The sequence below is a fragment of the Phocoena phocoena genome, chromosome 10 (assembly GCF_963924675.1).
Source record: "Phocoena phocoena chromosome 10, mPhoPho1.1, whole genome shotgun sequence".
In the NCBI taxonomy this organism is placed as follows: Eukaryota; Metazoa; Chordata; class Mammalia; order Artiodactyla; family Phocoenidae; genus Phocoena; species Phocoena phocoena.
In genome coordinates, this window is record NC_089228.1 from 75917768 (window position 1) to 75933713 (window position 15946).

General features: G+C 44.0%; 1 protein-coding gene across 1 annotated transcript; it reads left to right on the top strand.

The window, feature by feature from the left end:
• The first annotated feature begins 2702 nt into the window (after positions 1–2702).
• Positions 2703–5511, top strand: ANKRD66 (ankyrin repeat domain 66). The gene is made up of 2 exons (XM_065885968.1): positions 2703–2865; positions 5153–5511. Exons 1-2 carry the CDS (start codon positions 2703–2705, stop codon positions 5509–5511), a joined length of 522 nt encoding a protein of 173 aa, XP_065742040.1.
• The last annotated feature ends 10435 nt before the right edge of the window (positions 5512–15946 follow it).

Consider the following 15946-nt stretch of genomic DNA (forward strand, 5'->3'; position numbering starts at 1 on the left):
ATTCATCACTGATACTGGTCTGTAACTTTATTTTTTTACAGTATCTTTGTCTGGTTTTGGTATCAGGGTGATGGTGGCCTCATAGAATGAGTTTGGGAGTGTTCCTTCCTCTGCAATTTTTTGGAAGAGTTTGAGAAGGATGGGTGTTAGCTCTTCTCTAAATGTTTGATAGAATTCACCTGTGAAGCCCTCTGGTCCTGGACTTTTGTTTGTTGGAAGATTTTTAATCACAGTTTCAATTTCATTACTTGTGATTGGTCTGTTCATATTTTCTATTTCTTCCTGGTTCAGTTTTGGAAGGTTTTAGCTTTCTAAGAATTTGTCCATTTCTTCCAGGTTGTCCATTTTATTGGCATAGAGTTGCTTGTAGTAGTCTCTTAGGATGCTTTGTATTTCTGCGGTGTCTGTTGTAACTTCTTTTTCATTTCTAATTTTATTGATTTGAGTCCTCTCCCTCTTTTTCTTGATGAGTCTGGCTAATGGTTTATCAATTTTGTTTATCTTCTCAAAGAACCAGCTTTTAGTTTTATTGATCTTTGCTATTGTTCTCTTTGTTTCTATTTCACTTATTTCTGCTCTAATCTTTATGATTTCTTTCCTGCTGCTAACTTTGGGTTTTGTTTGTTCTTCTTTCTCTAGTTCCTTTAGGTGTAAGGTTAGATTGTTTATTTGATATTTTTCTTGTTTCTTGAGGTAGGTTTGTATAGCTATAAACTCCTTCTTAGAACTGCTTTTGCTGCATCCCATAGGTTTTGGATCGTCGTGTTTTCATTGTCATTTGTCTCTAGGTATTTTTTGATTTCCTCTTTGATTTCTTCAGTGATCTCTTGGTTATTTAGGAATGTATTGTTTAGCCTCCACGTGTTTGTGTTTTTTACGTTTCTTTCCTTGTAATTCATTTCTAATCTCATAGCATTGTGGTCAGAAAACATGCTTGATATGATTTCATTTTTCTTAAATTTACTGAGGCTTGATTTGTGACCCAAGATGTGATCTATCCTGGAGAATGCTCCATCCGCACTTGAAAAGAAAGTGTGATCTGCTGTTTTTGGATAGAATGTCCTATAAATATCAATTAAATCTATCTGGTCTATTGTGTCATTTAAAGCTGTGTTTCCTTATTAATTTTCTGTTTGCATGATCTGTCCATTGGTGTAAGTGAGGTGTTAAAGTTCCCCACTCTCATTGTGTTACTGTCAAGTTCCTTTTATATAGCTGTTAGCATTTGCCTTATGGATTGAGGTGCTCCTATGCTGGGTATATATATATATATATATATATTTTTTTTTTTTTTTTTTTTTTTTTGGTACATGGGCATCTCACTGTTGTGGCCTCTCTTCGCATACCACAGGAAAAAAAACCCACACTTTTACGAAGTCATGTAATCAGGGGTCAGAATTTAATATAAATAATTCTTACTGCTTTAATTTCTTTACTAAAATTAGCCTTAAAACAAAAACTCTGTCTGTGTGGTGGTGAAGAATACCTTGACTGCTAGGTGTTTGGTGTCATTGCCTCGGTTTATGCTAAGGCACCAGTGGTTTTCTACATCTTTGTTTTTGAACCATCAGACCAATTATCAGCACAGGGAACAGGACCAATCACATTTTTTTTTTTTTTTTTTTTTTTTTTGCTGTACGCGGGCCTCTCACTGTTGTGGCCCCTCCCGTTGCAGAGCACAGGCTCCAGATGCGCAGGCTCAGCGGCCATGGCTCACGGGCCCAGCCGCTCTGCAGCACGTGGGATCCTCCCTGATCGGGGCACGAACCCGTGTCCCCTGCATCAGCAGGCGGACTCTCAACCACTGTGCCACCAGGGAAGCCCCCACATTTTAATATTATAATGAAAATAGCTTTGACCTCATGGATCCCTCAAAAGGGTCCAAGGAATTCTAAATGTCTATAAACTGTAGTTTGAGAACTGTTGGTTTGTGTCTTAATGTTGTAAACAATTTTTAGCCATTTTATTTGTATGTTTTCATCTTGTCCATCTCCTGAATTGGTGTAGCAATAGTATTTAATTTCCATGGGGCACCTGCTCTGTATCCAGTATAAACTGCTCACATGGATTGTCCTTATATTCTCAAAAGACCCTGGCTAATTATACCCATTCTTTTTTTTTTGCCGTACGCGGGCCTCTCACTGTTGTGGCCTCTCCCTTTGCGGAGCACAGGCTTCAGACGCGCAGGCTCAGCGGCCATGGCTCACGGGCCCAGACGCTCCGTGGCATGTGGGATCATCCCGGACCAGGGCACGAACCCGTGTCCCCTGCATCGGCAGGCGGACTCTCAACCACTGCACCACCAGGGAAGCCCATTATACCCATTCTTTAGATGAGAAAGGTAAGGCACAGAATTACTGAGAGTCACACTGCTAGCACTTTTGAGTAGGAGTGGGAAGTAGTACTGGGAAGAGGTTTGAGGCCAATTAGCCAATGTCAGCCCATGAGCTTAGCGTATAATCCTATAGGCAGAAAGGAACCATTGATAGTTTTTGGATAGGGGATTGGCAAGCACTAACCACAGTAGCTAAGATCCAAATACACACTCAGCAGGGCATACACATGAAGCAACCCTGGATGCAAAGGTATGAGATAAGAAAGAAAGTAAATAATCAGGAACCCTATGGAATCACTCCCTAGGAATAAAGTATTGCAGAGAATTTCCTAAGTGGCATGCTTTTCCCACAGTTGTTTTTTTGGTCATGGAATTGACCAAACTGTCCGACATGACAAAACTCCACCAATCTGTAGCTGCTGGGGACTACAGTTCAGTGAAAAAGATTTTGAAGAAAGGTTTCTGTGGCCCAGACTACAAGGAAGTGGACTGGAATGACCGAACCCCACTTCACTGGGCTGCGATCAAGGGTGAGTAGGCAATGCCTATGTAGATCCATCCCTTCGAGACCACTGTTCATGAGGTTCCCAGTTGGTAGTCGGTGTGGGGTAGTAGAAAGAACATTTCTTGGGAGTCAGATGAATGAATGGGGGCCATTATAATCCTGGCACCTCCACTTATTAGTTGTAGCACCTTAGGCAAGTTATTTAACATCTCCAGGCCTTAGTCTATTCATCTGTATGATGAGAGCAGTAATGCTGCCTTGGAATCTCTTGGTGAGAATTCAGTAAGATAGCGAATGTGCACTGCCTAGCAAGTAGTGACTCTCAATTAATGTTAGCCTTCTGCCCTCTTGAGGGCAGAACGGGAACTTTGTCCTGTTCATGGCTAGGGCACGCCAAACAAGGCTCAGTTATAGAACTGGAGGAGGATCGCGGCAAAAACTCAGCCAAGGGGCTTGTCAAGACCTTCAGCCACAGAACACCATTGAAGAATGTTAGGAAAGTATTACAGTCAACTTTGATTTTTAAAAATTTGTTTTGACTCCCGTATGGTGAATGGGTTGGTGCGAAGCAAGCCTGGCTGCAGAGAAATCAGTTGGGAGAATTTTCCAGTACAAAGTGATGGGAGCTATGCTAAAGCACCTGTCAGTGAACATTTGCTATACACTGGGCTGTGTACTTTATGCCTGTGATTCTTTTGTGCTTCACAAGAACTCAGTAAGGTAAGTGAATATATCCTTAATTGGCAAATGAGGAAACTGAACCTCGGATGTTTGTTTCTCATCTGGGATGCCATGGTTAGCAAGCGGTATTTATTGTCAGGTATAAACCCACATCTCTCTGACGAGAAAACCTGTGCTCTTAATCTGTGCTAGCTTTCATGTAAGTGGGACTTGATGTATTTTTTATTGAGATGTAATTGACATACAACATACTATCAGTTTTAGGTATATAGCATAATGATTCAATTTTGGTATATATTGTGAAATACCACAGTAAGTCTAGTTAACATCTGCCACCATACGTCGTTACAAATTGCTTTCCTTGTGATAACTTTTAAGATCTACTCTCCTAGCAACTTTCAAATATGCAATACAGTATTATTAGCAATAGTCACCATGCTGTACATTACATCCTCATGACATTTATTTTATAACTAGAAGTTTGTACCTTTTGTACCTTCACCCATCTTGCGCCCACCCACAGCAACCACGAGTCTGTTCTCTGTATCTATGAGCTCAGTTTTTTTGTTTTCAGATTCTATGTAGAGTGAGATCATATGATATTTGCCTTTCTCTGTCTGACTTATTTCACTTAGGATAATGCCCTCAAATTGCATCCGCGTCGTTGCCAAATATTTGGTTTTGCAGTCGGCATTGAGACTGCCGAAAGCAGAGTGAGCCCTAGGGGTGTTAGCACAGGTCAGGGTAGAGTGACTTGGAAGAAAAAGCAAGATTCCTGGGCAGGGTCTGCAAGAATGGGCAGGAGAGGAGGAGAGAACTGGTTTACATAAATAACACTAATACAAGATAGAAAGTGACAAGGTCAAAAGAGCAGGTCAGAGGAGGGAGGCTTTGTGGTCTGAATATGGAGAGGGTCACTTGCAGCTTGTTGGGGGCACAAAGGCTGAGCGACAAGCAGGTTTGCTGTCCTCTGAATGAATTGTGCTTTTTCTCATGCTTTGCACTTACAATACTGTTTGCCCTGCCTGTATGACCATTTATCCTCTCAAATTTCATTTGTCCTCATACTGGCTCAAATCTTATCTCCATGAATGGGCTTTCACCAGTGTCCTTAAGCAAGTCACATACTCACCTTTGGCCTCATATACAAAACAGTGTTTTTGTATGCTTCCCATCGTCCGTGTGTGTATGATGATCGACTCATCTATTTCTCCATCTATCACCTGTTCTAAGATTCTGTAGCTATCATCTACCTATATATATCATCTAACTATTCTTTACATAAATCCATCTATACATACAGTACGTACGTGATTATAATTTTTATTTTCTTCCCTACCTGTTTCTGTACTATAAATTTTTCTACAATGAACAGACATAGCTTTTACAATCAGGAAAAAATGCAATTAAAAAATAAATGAAGGAAAACAGCCTTCCCATAATATGCAGGTTGCTCTGTTGATGTGAGCACTTTAAAAATGAGTAGGGGGCTTAGTGGTGCCGCCACTGTCATTAAAACTGACAAGCACTTCAAACTAAGTGCTTGTCTTTGATTCTATGGACATCTCACCCGGGCACCCTGTTTTTCTCCACCTCGGAGTAGTTTCTTTAGTGTCTGAGACCTCCCTAAGTGTACACTTGGAAATGCTTGAACTTGGCCGCCTTTCTCCTCGACTGGACGGCGGAGGTGCCCAGGCCGCATGCAGAGGGCAGAGGAGACGCCCCTCTGCAGGCCGGGCAGGCTGTCCAGTCCACGGGCGTTGGGGGTTGGAGCTGGTTCCCCTCTCCTAGGGCTGAGCCCCAGTGCTGGGACCACCGCCAGGCCACCAAGCAGGAGGGGCTGCAGCTTGATCAGCGGGATGAAGACTGGGATGCCAACAAGAGGGAGTTGGAGCTGTCTCTTCCTTCCTCACAGCAAAATACTAATAAGAAAAAGAATAAGACTCGAGGCCCCACCAGGCTCAGCAATACCAAGGACAGGAGAGTGTGAGAAGGCTGGCATCCCAGGAACTGGAGCTGGGCTTTCTGAGAGGAGACTTTCCTTGGCACCAGACTAGGTGTTGTTTGGTGTGTGTTGTCCTGACATGATTTTACTCCTAGATCATTAATTACCCACATGGCTTCTACCGATAGCTCCTGACCTGTTGTTCAGTCTGGAAGTCTGGCCTGGGGACTCTCTACATGGGCTGTCTCCTCCTTGCCCATACCTGCTGTCCCTAAGTACTACCAAGAGGGGACAAACGTCAGCTGTTTGCATTTTTGTCGCCAGTGATTTGCACTGTCGGCATCTCCTGAACCCCTATATGCAATTATAGCGTTTCAGGGGCAAAGAAAAATCTTCTCCTAAGGAAACTTGGTTGTTTCAATGAAAAAAAAAAAAAAGTATTGTAACAACAAAACCTCAAAAATTTCCAACATTCTCAGGTCAGTTAATCTATGAAAAAAAAATTATTTGTTGTCACATAGACCAAGCAAAGAGGTGAGGAGATGTAGCTCTGAGTTTCCAGCTATTTTTCTTTTTTTTTTGCTTGGGGTAGAAGCCCACAGTCTCAGTAGGGCCATTTTTACCAATGATCCTTTCTACACAGGAGAAACAATTTGGACAATAGATTAGCTCAGCGAGAAATAAAAACCTTAATTTTATTCCACTTAATAATGAGAGCTAGCATAAAATAATGGAACAGGTAATTACAACTCTACTTGGTCAACTGTATATTTTAGGAAATCTAAATACAGATCAGATATTTCCAATGAAAATATTGTATCCAAATTGAGATATGCTATAAATATAAAATGCATATCATATTTTGAAGACTTAGGACAAAAATGTAAAATAGCTCGTTAATAATATTGATTACATATTGAAATGATAATATTTTAGATACTGGGTTAAATAAAATATATTACCAACATGAATTCTACCTTTTTCCTTTCAGTTTTTTAACAAATGTGGCTAGTAGAGTTTTTAAAATTATATAGGTGGCTTGCTTTTTTCCCCCATCAGACAGCACTACAGTAGAAACCAGACAATAGTTAGAGCCTCTACCAGGCAGCTGGCCTAGTGTACTTGAAATGGCACTTTCTAGGTTTACTAATTTTTCTGCCTAAATCAATGTGTTTAGGCACCAAACATCATCTTAATTACACACTCCTCAATGCTTATGTTAATACAGGTCATGTTTAGTTGAACTTTCTGAAATAAATAAATGCTTGAGCATCTTATAGGAAAGCAGTATAGGTGTGGAGGATGCCTTGTCTAGTGTTTATCCATCCCGAGCATCAATTTCCTTTCTCTAGTCCCTGCAATTCACAGGGATGGTTCCTGCTTGCCATCCTTCAATCAGTCCTCAACCAGTGGCAACAGCTCCAGCTGGACCAATAAACACCTTCTCCTGGGAGTATGAAGGGGGAGCCCCTGGGCCCGCTGATTCTGGGGGATGAGGCTAAACTCAGGGGACATGGGGGTCTCCGACTTCTTTCCTGACTCACCCTCACACACACATTGCCCTTGACCTCTGTGCAGAGTTTCCATCCTCTCTGCAAGTTCACACTTCTCCCCCACCATGAGCACAGCCCATGCAGAGGTTTGTGGGCCAAGGGAGAAGGGAAAGGGGAAAGGGGAAGGGGGAAGGAGGGAGAGGAGGGAGGGGGAGGGGTGGCAGTGTGTGGAAAAGGGCCCAGGCTGCACCACTGAGCCTCCCACCTTGGCAAAAAGAAAAAAAGGTCCTTTAGTTTTCCCCTTCGTCAGTCATATTGAGCCTTGTCTTCTCATGGGGCCCCCTCACTGGTGGCCCGCCCACAGATAAGCCTCCCCCTCACTGGTTCCCCATTCCCCTCACTGAGCCCTCTGCTGATTCAGAGACCTCAGCCCGCTCAAGGAGCCGCCTTTTCACAATTTCCCTTCCACCCTCAGCTCTGGCCGCACGCCCTCAGAAAGGCCGTCTCAGGACTTGTGACTCTGCGCTGGGTCCAGCGGGGAGGAAGCTGTAGGTTCTGCATCTGCCATCTCAGCTGGGACCCTCCTGGGGTCCTTATGCATCTTCACTCGTACTTCCCCCTTCATCATTGTCTTTGTCCCCTGAGTGACCCCCGGTGGATCTTCCTCTGGGGCAATTTGTCCTTCCGGGCACTGGCCCCCAGGCGCTGGGCTGACCAAATGGCACTGAAACCGGGCCTGGAGGTCAGACATGGAGGGTAGCCAGATCTGGTCTGGATCTGGTCTGGGTGTCCATTTTCAGAGGACCATTGATGACTAGAGCTCGTGGGCCAGAGGCTGGGATGGGAGGGACGGGGAAACACTGGGGCGGGGCCTACTCCCTCAGCCAGCGGGGGACCCGTGGAGGGGAATTAATAGAGGTGGGAGTAGTAAAAGGGAGGGTATTTTAACAGCCAAGACTCCCACAGTAAAGCTGGCTGCCCTGAGGTGTCCAAACAGACGCCTAAGCGTCTTCCAGGGGTACACAAGACTCCGACGTAAGAGTAGGCTGAACTCAGGAGTTTCTGTGGTCCTTCTTCAGCTTTCACACCCCTCATGGATAATAAAAAAAGAAAAAGAATTAAAAAAAAATATTCTTCTCCTGGGAACTTGAAGTCTTCATGAGAGCAGGGACCAATAGCGTATAACCTCAGAAGTGTGGAGTAGCTAGTTCTATAATAGGGCTGAGGAAGGGTTGAGGGGTGTTCTAGAAAGAGAAGAAGATGAGGGGAGAGACAGAGAGATTGGGAGGGAGGGAGGGAGAGAGCGCACAAGCCCACAACTTTCTAGTTTCCAGTTCTGGCTCCTTTCTCAGGAAATTTGCGAGATACCACTTTCGTAACGAGATTTCTTCCCCTTTTGCTTACAGCACGTTGAACTGGTTGTCTTTCCCTTACAACCAGCCTTTCTTCATAAACACAATATTTTAAGATCATGGGCTTATGAGTCAAATAGACTTAGGTTTGTATCCTCACCTATAAAATAAGCAAAATAATCCTTACCTCCTGGTTTCTGTGTGGATGAGACAATGTGTAACATGCTGGCATCAACACTCTGCACCTGGTCCATGTAATGGCTATTGTATTACTATAGGCGTGAGCTCAGCTTTTCCCTGAGAATCCCAAAGGCATCCAGGAAGGATGCCTTTTCTAGGTTGAGTGAGGCTCTCCAGTGTTCAATACCCCCTCTGCCTAGTGTCATGGCACAGAGAATAGCCCATCTTCCATTGGCTGGACAGACCTGGGCCAAACTGCAGTAAGTGTTCTTAGGGTCCTTCACGTGGTCCATAACCCACAGCCTCTCAGTGTCCTCACTGAGTCCTCCTTTCATTGTTATCCTCATCGAGGCATTAGGAGGAGGAATATATTTCTTGTCCCATTAGTTTTTGTATAGCTTATAAGAGCAACAGAAAGAGGAGAGTTGAGTGACTTGCCCTAAACCACTTGGCTCATGGTCATAAAACCTTTAAAGCCTGTCTGGATTGGATGGAGCTTTAACCCTTCAGGGTTAGAGATGTCGGACAGGTTGCTTAACTTCTCTGGATTCCCCGTCCGTAACTTGGGGGAGGATAGAGTGTCTATACCATAGCATTGTGGGGAGAATTAAATGAGATAACTCACGTCAAACACTTAGTACAATGCTTTCCACGTTTAAGGGTCTTTAAATTACATGGAAATCTTTTCTTGGCCATGGAAAATTTTTAAAAATCAGTATTTACTGAACAGATTCCAAGAACTGTACCACACAACAGAGCACTCAGGGTGTATCTTCATGAAGTAAAACAGGAAAAATGCAGTCAACAATCTTATTGTTTGGTGTTTTTATGATATCAAAGAGGTTTTGGGGATTTATTTTTCTTTACAACATCAATTATTTGGCATTGCTTGAGAGAGAAGGTCCCAAACAGCTTGGGTTCAGCCAAAAACATTACTAAAGTTTTTTCTTACCAGTGTTCTGACTTTCATCCTTGACCTTATGAATTCAGGCCAACACTTTGTTTTCTGTTTCTGTCCTGTATACTCTGTTGGCAGGCACGTTCACTTAAAAACCCTGAAAAGAGAAACTTCGTGGGTGGAGACAAAAGCATCCAACAAAAAAAATGAGTTAACCAGATCCCATATTTCACACATATGATGGGAATTATCCCATAATACTTAAAATGATCATTCCGTTCATCTTCTTTGATTATTGCAATATTGTCTTAGGAGACAATAATATCTTGACTCCTAAATCCCTCCCCCTGCAAACGTTTTTGTAATTAAGTAAAGAGCTGGCAAGTTCAGAAGGTAAAGTGACTAAACTGTGGATTAAAAAATCTCTCAGTAAGGAGACTCTTAAAGTCACTTGATCAAGAATAATGCTATTTCTATGGGGCTACCATATTCAGAGAAAAGACAGACTTTTAAAATGGAGTTAATACAGAAATCAAAATTAGGAAGAAGAATAGAATGTTTGGTATCTGATCCCAAGCCTGTAATCTAAGCTCACTTCTGAATTCTCATCCTTAGAGACCCCTGGTACCTGTCAAGCTGGGCTGCTCACTTGCCTGGTAATATATACCGTGTGTGCTAGGCATGTTACTATGTCCCAGTCAATAATTCTGTGAGGCAGATGTTGTTATAAGTGAGGACACAGGGGTCGAGGGAGGTTAGGTAATTTGCCCAAGTCATATAACTAGCAGAGGCCAGAGCTGGACCTTGGACTTAATCCAGGTCCACAGCCTGGCCACACATCCATGATACTACCCGGCCTCTGCACACTGGACCCTGGTACCTGCTGCCTCTGCTAGACACCTTCCACTTCTGTGAGTTGGGCTGTTTTCTAAATGGAATATAAATGGAATCACGCAGTATTTGTCCTTCTGGGACCGGCTTATTTCACACAGCGTAATGTCACCCCACTGCTCAATCAGGTTGGTAACAGAATTTGTGTACTTGTTTGAGCTGAGCTGATAGGCTGAGGGTAATAAGCTTGGGTCTTGAGAGCCACGCTGAATAATCTGAACAATCCCATATCACACCAGTGCTGACACTTACCCTGCTGCACCCTGATGAGACTTCTTTTTCCATTTCAAGAGCATGACGAGCAAGCAAAAAGAAATAAAAGAGAAACAGCCAAGCTTGTGAACTGAGTTCCAAAGGCATTGGCTTATAAAAGCAACAGCTGTTACAGAATACACACAAGTACACACACACATACACACACACACACAAAACCAAACTATAAATGTTAAACTTTAGGACTTCCCTGGTGGCGCAGTGGTTGAGAGTCCGCCTGCCGATGCAGGGGACACGGGTTCGTGCCCCGGTCCGGGAAGATCCCACATGCCGCGGAGCGGCTGGGCCCGTGAGCCATGGCCGCTGAGCCTGTGTGTCCTGAGCCTGTGCTCCGCAACGGGAGAGGCCACAACAGTGAGAGACCCGCGTACCGCAAAAAAAAAAAAAAAAAAAATTAAACTTTATGAGAGAAGGGCCACATAATTTATTATTCTCTTTTAAGATACCATGTTTGAAGATCGTGTCATAACTGAGTGAATGAACCCTGAGTTGTTTTTGTTTTGTCTCGTTTGGCTATAAAAGCTGTTAATTGCTTATGGAGAAAATCCCCAGTGGAAATAAATTAAGATTGGTTAAAGTGAAAGCATAATGCCTATGTTTTGGAAAAGTGCCATGTCAGAGGGTATGAGAGCATAGGGGTCAGAGTCAAGGCTTTAGCCCCAGAGAGCCTTGGGCTCCAGTGCTCCCCAGCTAAGTGACACTCAGCCAGCTGCTAACTTTTACGAGCCTGTTTCTTCATCTGTAAGGCAGGGTAAAGGAGCCCAGAGTCACATGGTCATGGGAGTCCCAGTACAAAACATTAAAAAGGAAATCTTTGCGGCTTAGTTTGCTCAAAGATTAGCATGATGTGCAGAAACAGGAAGATGATGTAGACAGTAGAAGCTGTTCTCTCCAATTTCTTTTGCATTAGCTCTTGTAATGATTAAATGGTATATGACCAGGAAGAAAGAACTGAGAAAACTTGACAGGAGCTACCTTTCTCAAAATTAATCAAAACCAAAGGATTCCACAAAAACTAAGATGGATTGATGGAAGGACAGAGGGATGACTAGATGGCTGGAGAGGTGACAAAGTGAACAGTAAGAGCTCGCAGAAAATAGGTATAAGTCTTCTCTGTAAATTTCTTTTAATTTTCTGTATATTAAAAGTTTTCTAGATATAACATTGGGGGAAAAAACTACAGCTTTTCTGTAGCAGCCAGTGGCCTCTGGAAGTGTCTGTGGTGCCCCCAAGCCAGGGAATGAGGAACATTCCCTCACACTCTGCTGTGTAGTTGGGGTTTAGGACCCAGCGTAGACAGAGCTGGGCAAGTCCAAGCGATTCAGCTTCCAAGCACTTTGAACTCGAGCAATTCCGTTAGCCTGCTTTATCTCTAGTTTCCTTATTCATAAACAGTGAAAACTATGCCTGCCTGCAGTGAAGACTATAAATGCAAGTATCCCTGGCACCATGATTAGGAAATTCGAGTCATTAATATTCTTAGTATCAGAGTCAAAAGGACCTTCAAATCCATCTAACCCAAACCCCTCATTTTACAGATGGACCATCGGGTGCTCAGAGAGGAAAACTGATTTTCCCAGTGTCGCACAGCTGATTAGTTGTAGCACTAGCCTTTGAATTCAGGTCTTCCGTGTTCCAGTCTAGTACTCTGTCATCGCATCAATCTTCCTCCCGAGAAGGCTTGTTTCTTCCATCTTATAAAATGATGCAGACCAGCTACATGGCCATCAGGTATCACCAATGATTCCAGCGCAAAAGAGCAAGCACCCAGCAAGAGACCCAGAGCCAGAGCAGTGGAACTTTCTCCCCCGTTGGCTTTGCTGCTCTGACCCCCACCCTCAGGCAGTCCTAGATTCCATAGGATCAAGGGGCTTTGAGGCAGCTAGCCCTGAGCTTTCCATCTCATTTGACCAGTTCAGGGCAAAGAAGTGGCTCCGTCCTGGAATATGACTGGGGTCCAGGCCCGCCTATTTCCACCTATGTTCTTCCATGTTAGCCTACCAAACTCCAAACTCTTGCTAAATTTGCGGAAGAGAAATCAGAGAACTTCTACCCTCTAAGAACCATGTGATTGCAGCAACTTTGCCCCAAGGGCTCAGAAATTGGAGAAACAACTTCTACTCTCGTCTTCCTACTTCTGCACATCCTGCCGCTTTTCGAGCAAACTAAGCCCCAAAGATTTCTTTTTCAACGTTCAGCACTGGAATTCTCTCATGTGACTGTGGGCTTCTTTATCTGTCACCATGAAACTTGATCACAGACCCTGAAGAATGCAAAGTAGTGAAATACCTTCCACTGAGAAGTTAAGGTTTCCTATGAAAGAGTGAACTTTGATGCTGCGTATTGCTTTTACAAAAATGTTAAGCTACATACAATTTGGGGGTATCTTTCCTGCCATCAGAGAAATCTCTGGAACTGGCTGATTCTTTGCTAGCCAACACTAGGTGTTTTTTGTTTTTGTTGTTAACAATTTTATTGAGGTATAATGTACATGTCATAAAGTGCTCTCACTATAAATGTAAAATTCAATGATTTTAAGAATTTTAGAACATTTTCATCACACCCAGGAGATCCCTCCTACCCAATAGACTGTCACTCCACTTTCCCACTCCCAGCAAACATGACCCTCTTTCTCTATAGATTTACCTTTTCTAGACATTTCATAGAAAATAGATAGATGGATTCTTCACAGTAGATAATCATATCTTTATTACTCATAGATTGGATCCATCATTTAATGATCAACATGGCCCAGGCACTATGCAAGGTGCTTGCCTTAAATGAGCAAAACAGACTGGATCCTGTCCAGCAAGGAAGGCAGGAAGTTAACCCAAAACAATCACAAGTGAAGATGGGCTGTGAAAGGGGTGACCACGGGGTGGGGAAGGGGGCTCCCTGGAGGGTAAATGAAGGCAGCTCACAGTTGGCCGTGGGATGCCACCTGGATGATGTCAAGAAGCCTCAGAGGGACTTCAGGCCGGGATGGGGTGACCTAGCGGCACTGCAAATGGATTGGAGCAGGGCAAGAACACAGGCAGGAAGACCAGCTGGGAAAGTGCTGGCCTAGCCCAGGGGAGAGGGGCCCAGTGGATAAGAACTTGGATTCCCAGTCAGATGGATCTGTGAGGTGTTTAACCTTGGAAACTTAACGTCTCTAAACTTCTCATCTGTGAGTTGAGGAGAATAATGTTCTGTCTTCAAAAGATTGTTACTGTGACAATTCAGTGCCAGAGGCCTGGGCAGCGTTTCACAGGGCGCCTGGCGCGAAGGCCGGGCTCAGCCACTGTGAACTGCTGGGCTCACCCAGGGGCCCCATCCCTCCCTCTGCTCAAGAAATATGTATTGAGCCTCTGAACTGTGTTAAGTGCTGTGACTGACGAGGAAGATGTCATTCCTGCCCTCAAGCCATTTTCCTTGAGCGAGGTAAGTTCTTAACCTTTTCGTACCGTGGACTCCTTTGGTTGCCTGGTGATGCTTACAGACCTCTTCTCAAAATCGTATTTTAAAAGCACAAAATCAATCTCTAAAAGGTCCCTATGGATTCTCACGTATAACAAAAGTGTAGGAGCCCCACTCTAGTTGTCTGGTGTTGTGAGAGAAAGCCTTTTGTGTATTCTCAGACAGCCTTTCAAATAGAATAATTTGTTCAGTGTTTACTGAGAACCTACTATGTGCTGGGCAGTAGAAATACAGCAGAGAATAAAACAAAGTTCCTGCCCTCATGAACTTCCATGAGGGGGATAGGCAATAAACAAATAAACTCAGAAATATACAGTGTATCAGATGGCGATAGGTGCTGTGGGAAAAACTAAGCAAGTTGTATTAGTCAGGGTTTTCCACAGAAACAGAACGGATAGAAGATTTCTCTTTCCCTCTCCCTTTCCCTCCCTCTCTCTCCCTCTCTCTCTGTCAATAGGCATGAGAATCCTCTCTTACTTGGCGGAGACTCAGCCTTTTTATTCTGTTCAGGCCTTCAACTGATTGGATGATGCCCACACACACGGGGGAGGGCAGTCTGCTTTACTCAATATAGGGATTTAAATGTCAATTTCATCCCAAAACACCCGCACAGAAAGACCCAGAATAATGCTTGACCAAATATCTCAGCACCCCCTTGGCCTAAACAAGTTGACACATAAAATGAGCCATCATCTGGGTTAATAGGAAAGGTGGTAACTGGAGGTATCATTTTGTAAAGGGGAGTCAGGGAAGGTACCTCCAAGTAGAGGCCATCAGAACAGTGACCTCAGTGAAGTCAAAGCAAGAAGCTGTGGAGAAGGATCATTCCAGGCACAACTAGAAAACCCTGTGCCTGGGACAAGATGAGAATGTCGAAGCTATGGTAAGAAGCCACTGTGTCTGGAGCACGGAGTGGGGGGTGGTGTGCCCAGGCAAGGAGCTGTGGTTGGAGAGATGGGCAACAGCAGGTTCACGTAGACCTTGGGGGCCAAGGTGAGAATCGGGCATTTCTCTTAAAGGATCATGGAAAACCACTGGGGAGTGTGAACCATGTCTCTCTGGCTACTGTGCGGAGAACAGGCTGCAGAGGGGGAGGGTGGAAGCTGGGACACATTAACTGAGCTTATTGTCATAACCAGCTAGAGAGGATGGTGGCTTGGGTTGCAGTGGCCACAGCAAAGGCCACGAAAAGTGGGCAGATTATGGACATACTTCGCAGGGCCAGCAGAGGACCTTGTCACAGGGTGAATAGACAAGTTAATAGACACTTTAAGAGAAAACACACCAATTCTCAGGCTGTGCCCCTCCAACCCTTTTCACAGACCTTGATTATGCCTGGTGACAATTCAGCTGTCACAGAGGGAAGCCTTTGCCGGGTGGCCTCTGTCAGCTGATTATTTTTCTGAATGGCTTTGCATGTGACTGGTCTTCGGGGAAGTTGCTCTTCTTTATTCATCGCTATCTGCTTCTGTCTCTTTGCCAGGGAAGCTACCTCTGTGTGTGCGGTCTCCACTATATCTTGGTAGCTCGGCTTTGTTTTGTGAGCTCATTTGGGCTCGTTAAATATCATAGTCTTGTTTGTTTTGATTTGTTTTGTCTGATTTTTCCAAAGAACGAAAATGTTATTGGGGTTTAATTTCCATACATCAAACGCACAAAGCTTCCAAGAGCACTTTAACGTGTATACCTGTGAAATGTCCACCCCAGATAGGATTAGAATATTCCTATAGCCTAAGATGGTTCCCCCAGACCCCTTTCCAGTCAATCTCCACCATCCGCTTCCCACCGCCGCCGACCTCTGTTCTGACTCCTGTTTACCGTGAATTAGTTTGGCCTATTCCTGAACTTCATCTAAGTAAATCATTAGTATTAATTCCTTAGTGTCTGGCTTCTTTCATTCAATACAATGTACTTGAGGTTCATCTATGTTTTTG